The sequence below is a fragment of the Podarcis muralis genome, chromosome 8 (genome assembly GCF_964188315.1).
Source record: "Podarcis muralis chromosome 8, rPodMur119.hap1.1, whole genome shotgun sequence".
NCBI lineage: Eukaryota > Metazoa > Chordata > Lepidosauria > Squamata > Lacertidae > Podarcis > Podarcis muralis.
Window position 1 is genome coordinate 76,839,060 of NC_135662.1, and position 14,540 is coordinate 76,853,599.

The window sequence follows — 14,540 nt, forward strand, 5'->3', positions numbered from 1 at the left end:
CATCATCCCTATGTAGTGGTCAGGGATGATGGGAATAGTAGTCCAAAAACATCTGGAGACCCAGGTTTGGGAAAACACTGCTCTAGAGGGTTGGTTTACTTGGGACAAGTAGCTGCTGGAGGAGAACTAAAATAAGCCGAGAAAATAAGGGTAGAGAACGGTGGATGGAAGCCCCTGTGTTGTCATGTGTGTATCTACCAAGTTTAAGATTATTCTCAGCACGCAGAGCCTGGTTTACATGTGGCTGCTTTTGATATTCTGGACCAAAGTCACATTTCGTAGATTTCAGAGGGTGTGTCTGAAAATGCTCCTCTCCCAGATTGAATTCATCTTTAGAGGGTGGGCTATTTTCTAAAAATGATCATTTTACTTGAGGATTAAATGGTGTAGTCTTGGTTTAAGGCACACATACCCCCCCCAACACACAAGGAATCTTGGGAACTGTAGTTTATTCCTCACACAGCTACAATCACCAGCACCTACAGTTTCCATATTCTATAGAGGGCATACTTTAAATGAATGCTAGTGTGTTTTTATAGGTGTTGGAAGCTGCCCAGAGTGGCTGGGGCAACCCAGTCAGATGGGTGGGGTAATAATAATAATAATAATAATAATAATAATAATAATAATAATAATTTCCTAGTTTCAACTAGAGGTGCTTACAAAATTCTCGCTAGTTTTAGAGATTCTGAGTTCTTTGATCTTGCTTTCAGAGTGGCACCAATTTACCAACAAACTTGGCATTATTCCACTTTTGATTTCTGGATGTTATTCATACAGTTGCAAATGCATTGTCTGCTGCAGTTTTCAGTCTGCAAATCTCCTCTAACACATAGGCACATTGATTAAATGACAGCACTAGAGGCCAAACTACATGTTATGTTACATGCTTTCAGTTTTTTTTAAGGTAGCTGTTTTTTGTTTTGTTTTTAAAAGTAAATACACGAGGCTATGATGCAAACTGAGGGCAAACGTGCATCACTCCCAAAAGCAATCTTAGAACATTTCCAAGTTAAACTATAAAGCAGAACACATGGGAGTGAGAACCCATGGAACAAATAACTAGGAAAATCCTCTCTCTCCAGCTCTAAACCAATAGGACGCATTCTCTACCTTTCAGAGTTTTTGGCCTCCCTCCCATCTAAATCGAGCTTTAATTCTCCTTATTGGCACATTCCAAACTGTTGCTTTACACCCCAATGTAGAAATCCCAGTGCTTACAATTCAACATGAAACCGCAGGAAGCTCACCTGCGTTTGGAGTTTTGTGTACCATGACCAACAGGGAAGCTCCTTCACTCGTGCAAAGCTAACTGAGCTTGAGCTAGTTTATAATATCACATAAAAAGCATGTTTTACAGAATAAGAGGAAATCCATTTGGAAAATATCAGAATCTCGAGCACCAGATAAGGCAGTTGAGATGGGAAGAACCGTGTGAGCACAATCTATAGGTAGGCTCTCATTCCTGCATGATAAAGTGCACCTTCAAAATCCCTCCTTGTACCCACAACTTAGAGGCCTCCATATCAGAAGCCCCAGTGCAACTGCAGCCCCCCTTTTTGTTCTGACGCATGGAGATGGTTGTGCCACTTAAGTGAAGAGGAACCTCTCAATGAAGGCAGGGTGAGATACAGAGACACAGTGGCCCTGCGATAGCTCATTTGGGAGAGCATAAGACTCTTAATCTCAGGGCCATGGGTTCGAGCATCATGTCGAGCAAAAGATTCCTGTATTGCATGGGGTTGGACCAGAAGATCCTTGTGGTCGCTTCCAACTCTACAAATCTATGATTCTATGATTCTAGCTGCAGTGCCTACGAAAGGCTCTGAGAGTAACTGCTGCTGAAGCAACATCTGAGCTCTGCTCTCATGCAGTATTTGGCCCGAGCCCTGCATGGAGCTGTCCAAGGTACACTTGTGTTGCCTCGGGTGAGCTCAGTGCTTGCACTAAGTTGGGCAATGCTGCGCCAGAGAAGGGGAAATATGCAAAATTCACAGCAGCCCCCATGAAGCATAGTGGGGTTTAATGTAGGTCCTGGCTCAAGCCTGGTTTGCAAACCAGGAGCAAAGACTATCAGTTACCAGACACAAGGGAAAGAGAGTGCACACGAACCAAAGACTAGTGGTTGTTCCTCTTCATAATGTCAAGCTATGATTTGGCACCGTGTCTGAATGGCGCCTTGTGATATTAAAGTAAAGTAAAGGGACCCCTGACCATAAGGTCCAGTAATGACCGACTCTGGGGTTGCGGCACTCAACTTGCTTTATTGGCCGAGGGAGCTGGAGTACAGCTTCCGGGTCATGTGGCCAGCATGACTAAGCCGCTTCTGGCGAACCAGAGCAGCGCACGGAAACGCCGCTTACCTTCCCGCCAGTGTGGTACCTATTTATCTACTTGCACTTTGACGTGCTTTCAAACTGCTAGGTTGGCAGGAGAAGGGACCGAGCAACGGGAGCTCACCCCGTCGCGGGGATTCGAACCGCCAACCCTCTGATCGGCAACTCCTAGGCTCTGTGGTTTAACCCACAGCGCCACCCGTGTCCCCACTCTTCAAATGAATAATTAGAAATCCAGATAGTGCTTGGACTAGTCAGAATGTTAAATTGTATAATTAGGAAAGATACAGTGAGTCAATGTAAGACTTTGGAGACTAATCAGTGAATCGATTCCTGATGAATAGTTCTTGTACTAATCACTTCCCAGCCTTTTGGAGTTAGAAGAATTCTGTTCTGGCAAACCAAATGTCATACTTGACGTACATCACTTATAGGACATAATTCATAGAGCCAAGCTGAAGCTAATTACTTTGTTTCATTATTTTTCTGTGTATCTGAAACTGCTTCCTCCTGTTTATTTGGTCATCTTCAGCAATTGTTGCAGACATATTTGCATTATTTCTATGCAGGGCTTGGCAGCGTCTTCTTCACTCTCTCTATCACTGACCTCAGATGTCCCCACTTCTGGTTATAGCACCCATGTGCTTTTATATGCAAGAATCAGCCACAATATCATCACAGATGACCCCAAGCAAAGTCATGTGGTCGCCAGAGCCCAATGGATTGATGATAGCAATGGAAAGAGGAAGGAAAAGCAACAAGAAAAACAACATGAGGAGACAAGTGAAGAGGAGGCCACGGAAAAGCAGTGCAAAATGCAGGTGTGTAAAAAATTCTGCTTTCAAGGTAGCTATCAAAATTATTATTAATACATAAGTCTCTGCCCAAAGGCATCCAAATTTGGTTTTGTGATTTCAGACCCTCACCTCCAGCATTTTAGGTTACTCTCTCTTTTCTTTATGTAATTAATAAAAAGTTCAGGAGAGAGTTTTTAGGAGTGTTCACAACTGAATACCCTTAGCAAAAAAAAAAAAAAAAAACCCCAAAAACCACCTCTCTACAATCATGAACTCTGATGAGTCAGGCTTCCCACTTTAGGGAGGTTTCTAAGTGTTTTCAGTTGAATGCCTATGCACCCAGAGAGAAAAATTAAAGAGGGGGTTGTTGTTGTTTTGCAAAGTAGTTTGAATAAATAATCAGAATCATTATAGGTTTAATTACTCTTGGCAATTCTGTGTTAATATTACAGGAAAAAAATAGGGGTTATGATAGATGAGATGAAACATAGGCAAAGTTATTTTTAAAGTCTGATTGATTAAAGAGAAAAGAGCGCCTGTGTATTTCTTGTTAGAGTTTTTTGTGGTGGTTGAGAGGAAGCAAAGTCGGCTCCTATAGTGTCTTTATTTCCATTTTTGCAGAGTTCACTAGAGTCATGGTGTTGGTCTAGCACCATGGGCTTATCCAGATGAGCTTAATGGTGCCCTAATTCCTCCAAATGCAACAAAGAACTCGCTTTGGTTATGAGTTTTATAGTGACATCAGCATCCATGGATCTTTACGATGTGGCTTAAAAACAAGATTTTGTCCCAAGAAGCTTGCAAATTTAAGCAGAGGAAGGTAGATGAAAACCAAGGGTGATCAAAGAATATTAGACTTTTGTTTTAAATCTTGCAGGGTCCAGGATCCACTTAGTAACTCTCCTCCATAGCGGAGGATGAGAAGAAGAGCTGGCCCAAGCTCAAAGGCCACTCTTGATCTCATTCTGGATACAATCTCAGGGATGGATTACCATCTAAGTCAGCTGAGAATGATATTTGTTACCTCTGAACCTTTCCTGCTCCCCGCCTCCCCAACTTTTCCAGGAAGGGAATTGGTTTGGAGTGGAGTCAGCTTAATATCTCTTGAGTGTTATGTTTAATAGGCGAATTATATTTTTAAAAGCAAGCCCAAAGTGGTTGGTACAAAACAGGAATATCAAATGAAACCAAAACATACTAGTATAAAAAGCCTTATAAAAGAGGCGCACGCTTTGGGTTCCTGGGGCAGGAAACGAAGTACAAAGAGTTCCCATAATTCGCCTTCCCGAAATCTTTTTATTTTGCAAGTTTGAATTTGAATTTGTTTTTACAAGTCTGGAGAAAATAAGCCACTTGGGTACTGGCCGGAAGTCTCAAAACAGGCTAATGCGCAAAGCTTACTCTACATTACTCATTGACAAAATACATTTTTTACACCAGCCGGAGAGACCAGACTCTGGTCGTTTCTTACAGTTAACCAACCCCAGCCCACTAAATTGGACGAAAACGCCACACATTCTTTTGACACAGTGAGTGGTCCTTGCTATAATACTTTTAACATAGAGTTTATAATCACTCGGTATGAATTATCTACGAAAATTTAATCAACCAAATAGTAAAGTCATTTTTCATTGCCGGATCGCCACCAAAAAAAACCCAAAAGCCTAATATGGTCTTGAATTGCTTAAGCAGAAGCCAAGGCTCTCAAAGCAGCTCAGGAACAGCTTAATACAATAATACCAGCAACAGTGCCAAAAAAACAAAGACCAATAAAATAAAGCAATGAAGCAGTCTCGACTATAAAATCTCAAGCAACACACTACACAGCAAAATTGGGCCTAGCTCTGAGCTGTGCTTTGTTAGGGAAGGTAATTCTGTTTCAGTTGTAAGGAGGCCATGCAGTATAAGACAATTCTAACTGCGATGAACCAAAGATCTGACACAGAATCAAGTTGGCGTCCTACATTTCTATCTAGAAGATGGGAAGCCAAGCTGGCTGAAAGTCTACGGCACTGTTTCCCAAACTTGGATCTCCAGCTGCTTTTGGACTACAATTCCCATCATCCCTGACCACTGGTCTTGCTAGCTAGGGATGATGGGAGTTGTAGTCCAAAAACAGCTGGAGTTTGGGGAACACTGGCCTCTGGAACTAGGCTTAACATCCCCCTGGAATATGGCACAGCTTCACAACCAGAACTTCATGCATGTTATCAGAGGACATGAGCTTTGGATTGGAGCTAAATCACTGTGGCCATAGCACGTCTATGTATACCCGTATAAGCAAGAAGAGCTTGCATGGCGTAGCATAATGGTGAAGACTAGGGGGCAAGAACGCACCAGTTTGGCATTCCCATTCCTGCCAGTAAGTCAATTCTGCCCAACATCAATGCCTCTTGGCCCCAGTTAACTGACTACATACCGTATTTTTGGCTCTATAAGACGCACCAAACCATAAGACGCACCTAGTTTTTGGAGGAGGAAAACAAGAAAAAAAATATTCTGAATTCCAGAAGCCAGGACAGCAAGAGGGATCACCGCTCATAGATCACAGCGGCTCTTTAAAGGGAGCGCTGAGCAGAGCCTTCCACCTGCATTCGCTCCATAAGACACACACACATTTCCCCTTACTTTTTAGGAGGGGAAAAGTGTGTCTTATAGAGCGAAAAATACATGAGCATGAGCACTGTTCCAGAGTATTATTCATTATATCTATTCGAAAAAAGATTGGTGTTGAACTAATTGGCTGATGAAGAATTCAACGAAACAGTAGTTGTTATCCGGAAACACTATTCAGCAGAGTTCAGAGTTGGACATCAGAATTGGACATTCGCTGATTATACAAAGCTTCACAACTTGCTCCCTGCCGGGTAAAGTCTGGCACCGTGATTCATTTAAGGATTTTCAGAGACTTTCAGAGACTTCAGTTTGTTAGTTTTGATGTTTTGAATTATTCAATCAAGTTTTTCACATTGTTATTGTTTCTGGCCATCGTGTTGCTTTTGATATTGCTCATATTGCAACACAGGGGTTTGTTTGTTTACTTACTGCTCCTGTAAAAAGCATCTTCATAAAGTGGTTATATTTCCAATTGTGCTTGAAGATAGATATCGACCTTTACATCTACCACACGTTTTCACCAAAACATCCACATTCCAAAAATGACACATTCCCTCCTAACTCCAGGTGAGATTCATCAAACTTTCAAATCACCACTGAACCAGAAGCCTCATTTTATGTACTTTATCGCTTGCTTGGCACAGACTTCTAAGCACCAGGAAAACACAACATTCAAGTGTAGCAGATCAACTCCCAGAATAATTCCATTACCACCTTTGAAAATAAAAGTGCAGCCCTCATTGTATTAAATGGAAGACCCAGCAAGGACAATGCACTATGCCAGTGGTGGCGACCTTTTAGAGACCAAGTGCCCAAACTGCAACCCAAAACCCACTTATTTATCGCAAAGTGCTAACACGGCAATTTCACCCAAATATCTCATTTTTTCCTGTGTCTTTCACGTTTCTTCTTTATGACTGCTGTTGTAATAAATAATCCTTCATGAAAGTTATTGCATTACTGTGGCAACCACACAGGGCCCCCGGACGTTTGACCGTCTATTGACCCTGTGCCACCACTGTGATTGCTTTCTTCGCTGCCACCACCCCGCTTCTCACGGGGACACACGGAGTCCAGACAGTTGTTAACATTAACAAATAATCAAGTTTATTTTTAAATGCAGGAACAAGCGTATAGTTTCAGTTTATTTTTCTCTTGTCAGTTTCTTAATCTTAGTTCCTAACAACTCCAAACTGATTATCCCCAACTACCGTATTTTTTGCCCTATAGGGCGCACTGGCCCGTAGGGCGCACTTTTGGGGGGGGGGGAATAAAGGGGGAAAAAATTCCCCCCCGAGCCCCAAAGAGCAAAGAAGCCATGACAGCGAGCGGGATGGATCCCGCTAGCTGTCCTGGCTTCGTTTTTAGCCTCGGGGCTGGGGGTCCGGGAGCGAAGGCGAGGTTGTGCTCAACCTCGCCATCGCTCCGGGAGCTTGCAGGGCTGGGGGCGGGGGAAGCCCGAGCTTCCCCCGACCCCAGCCCCCAGAACCGGGCTCGCAAGGCTTGCAGACATCTGCACAAAGCACAGGGCACGCTCCGGAGGGCGCCCCATGCTCCGGGCTGCAGGCTGCTGCCCGCAAGCCTTGGGAGCCTGGAGGGCACTCCCGCCGGGCTCCCAAGGCTTGTGGATAGCTTCCTGAAGCCTGGAGAGCGAGAGGGGTCGGTGCGCACCGACGCCTCTCGCTCTCCAGGCTTTAGCAAAGCCTGCATTCGCCCCATAGGATGCACACACAATTCCCCTTCATTTTTGGAGGGGGAAAAGTGCATCCTATAGGACGAAAAATATGGTATCTATCTGACTCCACCTAACAATTCCTCTCACTCTCTCACAATACAACTCTACCAACCCACACCTAATCCTCCCTCTTCCTTCTTCACCTCCCAAACCTCAACTCCCAACTCCCAAACCTCAACTGACTTCCAAAACCCCCCACTCTATCTTTTACTCCCCTCTTGCATTCTCACTGGCCAATCACATCACACCCATTTTAACCCTTTCCTTTTGACCCATCCTAGGAGGCAAACGCCACATTTACATTCTTCTTTAAATGATCTTTCCGTTGATATATAATTTTAGGGTAGAACTCAGTGCTTTTTCTCTCCATTCAGTTCCTTTCTCTCTTAAGCCCCTTCTATTTCTTTATTCATTTATTGAATTTGCATACTGCCCTTCATGTCCAGGTCTCAGGGCAGTTCACAGCATAAAAATACAAGATAAAAAACAAAATACAGAATGAAAGCAAGAACAAACCAATAACCCTCCTCCCTTCCAATACTTATTCCGCATGTAAACATCTACATTCACAAGATAAAAGGGGAAACACAAACCACATGACCCGAAAAGGGTCAGCCTTCCGCCTGCCAACAATTAAGCACCTGTTTATTGCAAAATGCAGCCTGCACAAGCATGTTTACATGCACCCCTATCAGTCCCAAAGGAAGTCAGCTGGCTGAAGTCCTGTTGAGCCACCCCTCAGGTACTCTTTATAATGGGAAACAACCCTCCAGAGAGGACGCCCATCCCTCACACCCCAGCGTCACCCACCATGTCGCTCTTAATTCCCTCGCCTACACCTCGCCCCCTTTGAGTCCTCACCCAGCTTTCCCCCCCTTATTCTGCACACCCTTACTCGGGAGTAAATCCCACTGACCTCGGAGACGCTTCCTTCCCGAGAAAGTGTGGGCGGTTTCAAAGGCCCCCATGCGCAAATTCCCACGCGATATCACCCCCATCTTGGATTTTTATTTTATTTTTGCACTCAAGTCTCCTCCCTTTGTGGAAGGTGGTTTTGCTCTCCCAAATCTGGAACTATATCACCAGGCCTACCTGCTGAGTAAGACTAACAATTGGAGAGCTAGCAGGAATCCCAATTGGGCTACTCTCGAACATAGTTTCTTTGAACCTCTTGTAGGGTGGACTAAACTGGGTTCCCATTTTATGCAATATCATATTATTCTGGAGACTGCGCAACAATCCCTCTTGCTGTGCTGGCTTCAGAGATAGCAGCGCAGCCAGCATTCACTCCATAAGACGCACACACATTTCCCCTTCCTTTTAAGAAGGGAAAAGGTGTGTCTTATAGAGCGAAAAATACGGTACTTCTTTTTGCAATGTCTCTTAAAGATATGGGTTTTCCCCCCCAACTGTCATGAGCCCTCACACATTAAGAGACAAAATGTGAAAGTAAAGATGGGCTGGAGAATTAATGCTGCTTTTCAGTTGTTTGTTGGTTTTTGCTCTTTTGTTTTTAGCTGAAGATCAAAAGGGGGAAATATACCCCCCTCCCCAAAAAACTTGGACAGTAAGACAGAGACAAGGAATACCATTGACATACCTTCACTGGTGGCGGCATTCTTTTGAGTTTTGGTTGGAGTGCGATCTGTACTTGAACTCACGTCGGATGAGAGGCTTGAGCTGCCTTTACCTACAAAGGAAAATCAGGAGTGTTAGAAAACAGTTGTTGTTTTTTCCAAGCAACACCTTATGTATGTGGTTATAGTTTTCAGCCCAGGTTGGGGTTCCTAAATAAAATGGTTGGGTAAATTCTGGAAATGTACAAAAGCAGACAATCGCCCCAGTGGCCTTGACCCAAGCATTCAAACACACCTCGTCCCATGTGTCCCAAAGTGCTTTGAATAGCAATCAATGCATGTCAAGCCACTTTAAAGCAGAATTCAGAAGTATTTTGTGATACGAGATAGAGTCAAGTCAGTCAATGTTTATTACTGCAAATAGCCAGCATAAGGATAGAGAACAACACTTCAAAGAATGTAGAAATAATAATAATAATCCCATTGGAATTTGCTATCATGGCCACTGGTCCCATCACCTCCTGGCAAATAGAAGGGGAAGAAATGGAGGCAGTGAGAGATTTTACTTTCTTGGGCTCCATGATCACTGCAGATGGTGGCAGCAGTCACAAAATTAAAAGACGCCTGCTTCTTGGGAGAAAAGCAATGACAAACCTAGACAGCATCTTAAAAAGCAGAGACATCACCTTGCCGACAAAGGTCCGTATAGTTAAAGCTGTGGTTTTCCCAGTAGTGATGTATGGAAGTGAAAGCTGGCTGGACCATAAAGAAGGCTGATTGCCGAAGAATTGATGCTTTTGAATTATGGTGCTGGAGGAGACTCTTGAGAGTCCCATGGACTGCATGAAGATCAAGCCTATCCATTCTGAAGGAAATCAGCCCTGAGTGCTCACTGGAAGGACAGATCCTGAAGCTGAGACTCCAATACTTTGGCCACCTCATGAGAAGAGAAGACTCCCTGGAAAAGACCCTGATGTTGGGAAAAATGGAGGGCACAAGGAGAAGGGGACGACAGAGGACGAGATGGTTGGACAGTGTTCTCGAAGCTACCAACTTGAGTTTGACCAAACTGCGAGGGGGGCAGTGGAAGACAGGAGTGCCTGGCATGCTCTGCTCTATGGGGCCACGAAGAGTCGGACATGACTAAACGACTAAACAACAACAACGTAGGGCCAAGGTAGTTTCTGGGCTTCTCTATCAAGCCTCAGACATGGTTGAGCTGGTGATCTCTCATCAAGTTGATCCATTACTGTACTAGTTATTACATCAAACAGAGCAATCTTGCTGCACATAAAGCGTGCCTATATCATCAGAGAGAAAGCAGGGAAGGGGAGCTGAATTCTCACAAAGATTTTATTAGCCCTTTTACGTTCTCAAACACAGAATTTGGCCATGACAGGGTAGAGAGTCAGAATAAAATAAGACAACTTGTTGAGCCGGACAATCTCACAGTCAAGTTGCAAATAGCCATTTACCCGAGACAGTTGGAACAAGTGAGAAGTAACCTCAGGTAGCTAGATAGGACTACAATTTTGTCGCTTGAAAGAGGGCTTCTATTTTCTCCTTTTCCAACCGTCAGTATACCACAAACAACCATGTATGGGCAGGCAGTTTAGGAAAACATTTTGGGGACGAGTAACTTGTGAAAATGCATTTGCAACACTGCTGTTAATAACATATTCTGATACAGTGGTACCTCGGGTTACATACGCTTCAGGTTACATACGCTTCAGGTTACAGACTCCGCTAACCCAGAAATATTACCTTGGGTTAAGAACTTTGCTTCAGGATGAGAACAGAAATCGTGCAGCGGCGACACAGCAGCAGCAGGAGGCCCCATTAGCTAAAGGTGGTGCTTCAGGTTAAGAACAGTTTCAGGTTAAGAACAGACCTCCAGAACAAATTAAGTTCTTAACCCGAGGTACCACTGTATTAGAAACCACAAGATAAATTTAGCAAAACAAGCCCCAAAGTGACACAATAAGGAGTTTTGGAACAGTACTTTAAAAGCTACATCATAGGTTTAAAACAGTTCTTAAAACAACACAAAAGGAGTGATGTTGTCCACATATCAAATCAGAAAGAAGGATTCCTCCATACAGAGACAATCTATGAGATCATCTCTCAGGCATAAATATTTAACTGGTTTCTACATATGTGCATGCGCATGTTGGACTCTGTGTTTACACAAAGAGCAATTGTGAGAGATACTGACTTGCATTTGTGGCAGAAGGAAAGAGACCACACAAGGAGTCCCTTCCCACTAGAAAAACAGCGCAAGGACAGGATAGTTAAAACCCTTGTTTAGACTCTCAAATGGGCCTCTTTTGAACCGATGGAGGAGCACATTAAACGGCTGAGGTCAAGATCAAATGTGGCACACATACAAAAAACGTAAGTGTAACACAATAGGAGGGATGTTTCTAGGACCAAGGTGAAACTATGAAGCTCCCTTGTTATATTTGCTCTTGGATGCTGTTTATGTAAGCTTGTTACCTTTATAGTACTGAAACAGGGGTAGGCAACCTAAGGCCCGTGGGCCAGATGTGGCCCAATCGCCTTCTCAATCCAGCCTGCGGACAGTCCGGCAATCAGCGTGTTTTTACATGAGTAGAATGTGTCCTTTTATTTAAAATGCATCTCTGGGCTACTTGTGGGGCCTGCCTGGTTTTTTTACATGAGTAGAATGTGTGCTTTTATTTAATTTTTTTAAAAAATAATATTTATTAATATTAACAACAAAATATAACAATACGCCAAAACAAGAAAGAAACAGTTCCAAATATTACAGATTAAAACACGAAACTAAGAATGAAAGAAAAGAAAAAAGAAAAGAAAAGAAAAGATAAAAAACAAAGAAAAATGCATCTCTGGGTTATTTGTGGGGCATAGGAATTCATACTCCCCCCCCCCCAAAAAAAAAATATATATATAGTCCGGCCCACCACATGGTCTGAGGGATGGTGGACCGGCCTACGGCTGAAAATGTGGCTTTTTGCATGCTATTATATCTGATATTGTTTTGCTCTGTTATTATGAAATTGTTTTTGTGGTGTTTGTTTGAAATGCCTTCCTGTCTTCTTTGTTCTAAGCTGCTTGGAGCATGATTTTTGTGTTTGTGTGTGGAAAAGTGGCATAAAGATAAAATGAATGCCTGAAATGTCAACATGCACCAAAACTCTAAGGGTAACGTTAGAACCATGTTGAGGTGTCTGAATACTTATCAGTTTGAAGCTAAATTGTGTGCCCAAGCGACCTGACCTGCTGGCCTCTTATCTCAAGTGACAGGTAAATAAGGACTCTGGCAAGCATCCTGGGTTCAAATTAGGCCACAACTTCATTGCTTACAGATATAAAAAGTAAAAGGTATAGCACCCCTGGATGATTAAGTCCAGTCAAAGGAGATGAATTTATTTGACCCTAACTATCTACATCGGGGACGCGGGTGGCGCTGTGGGTAAAACCTCAGCGCCTAGGACTTGCCGATCGCATGGTCGGCGGTTCGAATCCCCACGGCGGGGTGCGCTCCCGTCGTTCGGTCCCAGCGCCTGCCAACCTAGCAGTTCGAAAGCACCTCCGGGTGCAAGTAGATAAATAGGGACCGCTTACCAGCAGGAAGGTAAACGGCGTTCCGTGTGCTGCACTGGCTCGCCAGATACAGCTTGTCACGCTGGCCACGTGACCCGGAAGTGTCTGCGGACAGCGCTGGCTCCCGGCCTATAGAGTGAGATGAGCGCACAACCCTAGAGTCTGGCAAAAGGTGAAAGATTTATACGATCTGAAGAGAAACCACGGGCAGGGGTACCTTTACCTTACCTAACTATCTACATCTCTATCTTTGTCACCAAACTCCAAGTATAAACTGCACACTGTATTAATCAACATTGTTTTTTGATATATTAGTGGCCATGCAATGATTTTAGCTTATGAATTTTATTGTTTAATGTCTTGATTTGTATATTGGGGTACTTTTATAGCTCTGTACGTAATGTTTTGGTAGTATAAATGTTTTAAGTCTTTTGTATCAATCCAGTATATTTTCTGTGTACATTGTGGCAGCCTTTGGCTACGTGCAATAAAACTGACTGACTGACTGACAGTCAAAGGCGACTCTGGGGTTGTGGCACTCATCTCACTTTCAGGCAAAGGGAGCCAGCGTTTGTCCACAGACAGCTTTCCAGGTCATGTGGCCAGCATGACTAAACTGCTTCTGCCACAACGGGACACCGTGCCAGAAGCCAGAGTACACAGAAATGTCGTTTACCTTCCTGCTGCAGCGGTACCTATTTATCTACCGGCGCTGGCATGCTTTCAAACTGCTAGGTTGGCAGGAGCTGGGACCGAGCAACGGGAGCTCACCCCGTTGCGGGGATTCAAACCGCCAACCTTCTGATCGGCAAGCCCTAGGCTCTGTGGTTTAACCCACAGTGCCACCCGCATCCCAATGTGCTACACATGAATAGTCCAATTCAGGAGCTCACCCCATCGCAGGGATTCGAACCGCCAACCTTCTGATCAACAAGCCCAAGAGGCTCAGTGTTTAGACCACAGCACCACACGCACTAGGTATAAGTGTGTTTGGCATGGCATTGTTCAACCTGCTTGCTGTACAAATCTGAGGGGGGTAGGGGTGGGATAAAGCATGATCCATGACATACAGCAAATATGTACTATCCAACAGGTTGACTGGGCTACACATAGGTAAAGGGACCCCTAACCATTAGGTCCAGTCGTGACCGACTCTGGGGTTGTGGCGCTCATCTCACTTTTTTGGCCGAGGGAGCTGGCGTTTGTCCGCAGACAGCTTCCGGGTCATGTGGCCAGCATGACTAAGCCACTTCTGGCGAACCAGAGCAGTGCACAGAAACACTGCTTACCTTCCCGCTGGAGCGGTACCTATTTATCTACTTGCACTCTGATGTGCTTTCAAACTGCTAGGTTGGCAGGAGCAGGGACCGAGCAACGGGAGCTCACCCTGTCGCGGGGATTCGAACCGCCAACCTTCTGATCGGCAAGTCCTAGGCTCTGTGTTTAACCCACAGTGCCACCCGCGTCCCAATGTGCTACACATGAATAGTCCAATTAAACAGCTAAGCTGATCTGCTGTTTTTGGCATGAAGGGGCACGAGGTAGAGAATGGACTGATCTAGATCTCCTTCCACCCCAAGCAGCTGCTTCTCTCAACCTGTTGATCTGTACTATCACAATTTTTCTAGATGGATCAAGAACACAGCAGCAGTCTTTTGGTCCACTGGCTGAATGAGTTAAGGAAAGCTAGGTAAATTACCAACAGAGGGGCAATCTGTGTTTTTCATTCCTGATCGTCTCACCAAATGCCCAATAAGCATCTGAGGTACCTGAGGATTCCCTGGAACATTGCCTGACCACCCCTATCTTATATGAAAACCACAACAGTAAAATACCTTGGCCGACAGAGAACACTCTGCTTTTTTCATTACTGAAATAAACAGGCAGCAAA

The 14,540-nt window shown here is 44.2% G+C and overlaps 1 protein-coding gene across 1 annotated transcript in view; it reads right to left on the reverse strand.

Annotated features, from left to right (window-relative positions):
• Positions 1-14,540, reverse strand: part of FBXL7 (F-box and leucine rich repeat protein 7) — a 144,186-nt gene that overhangs the window by 104,165 nt on the left and 25,481 nt on the right. The window contains exon 2 of the mRNA XM_028737961.2: positions 9,085-9,174. Within this exon, the coding sequence (XP_028593794.2) occupies positions 9,085-9,174 (90 nt within the window). The remainder of the gene's footprint in view (positions 1-9,084; positions 9,175-14,540) is intronic.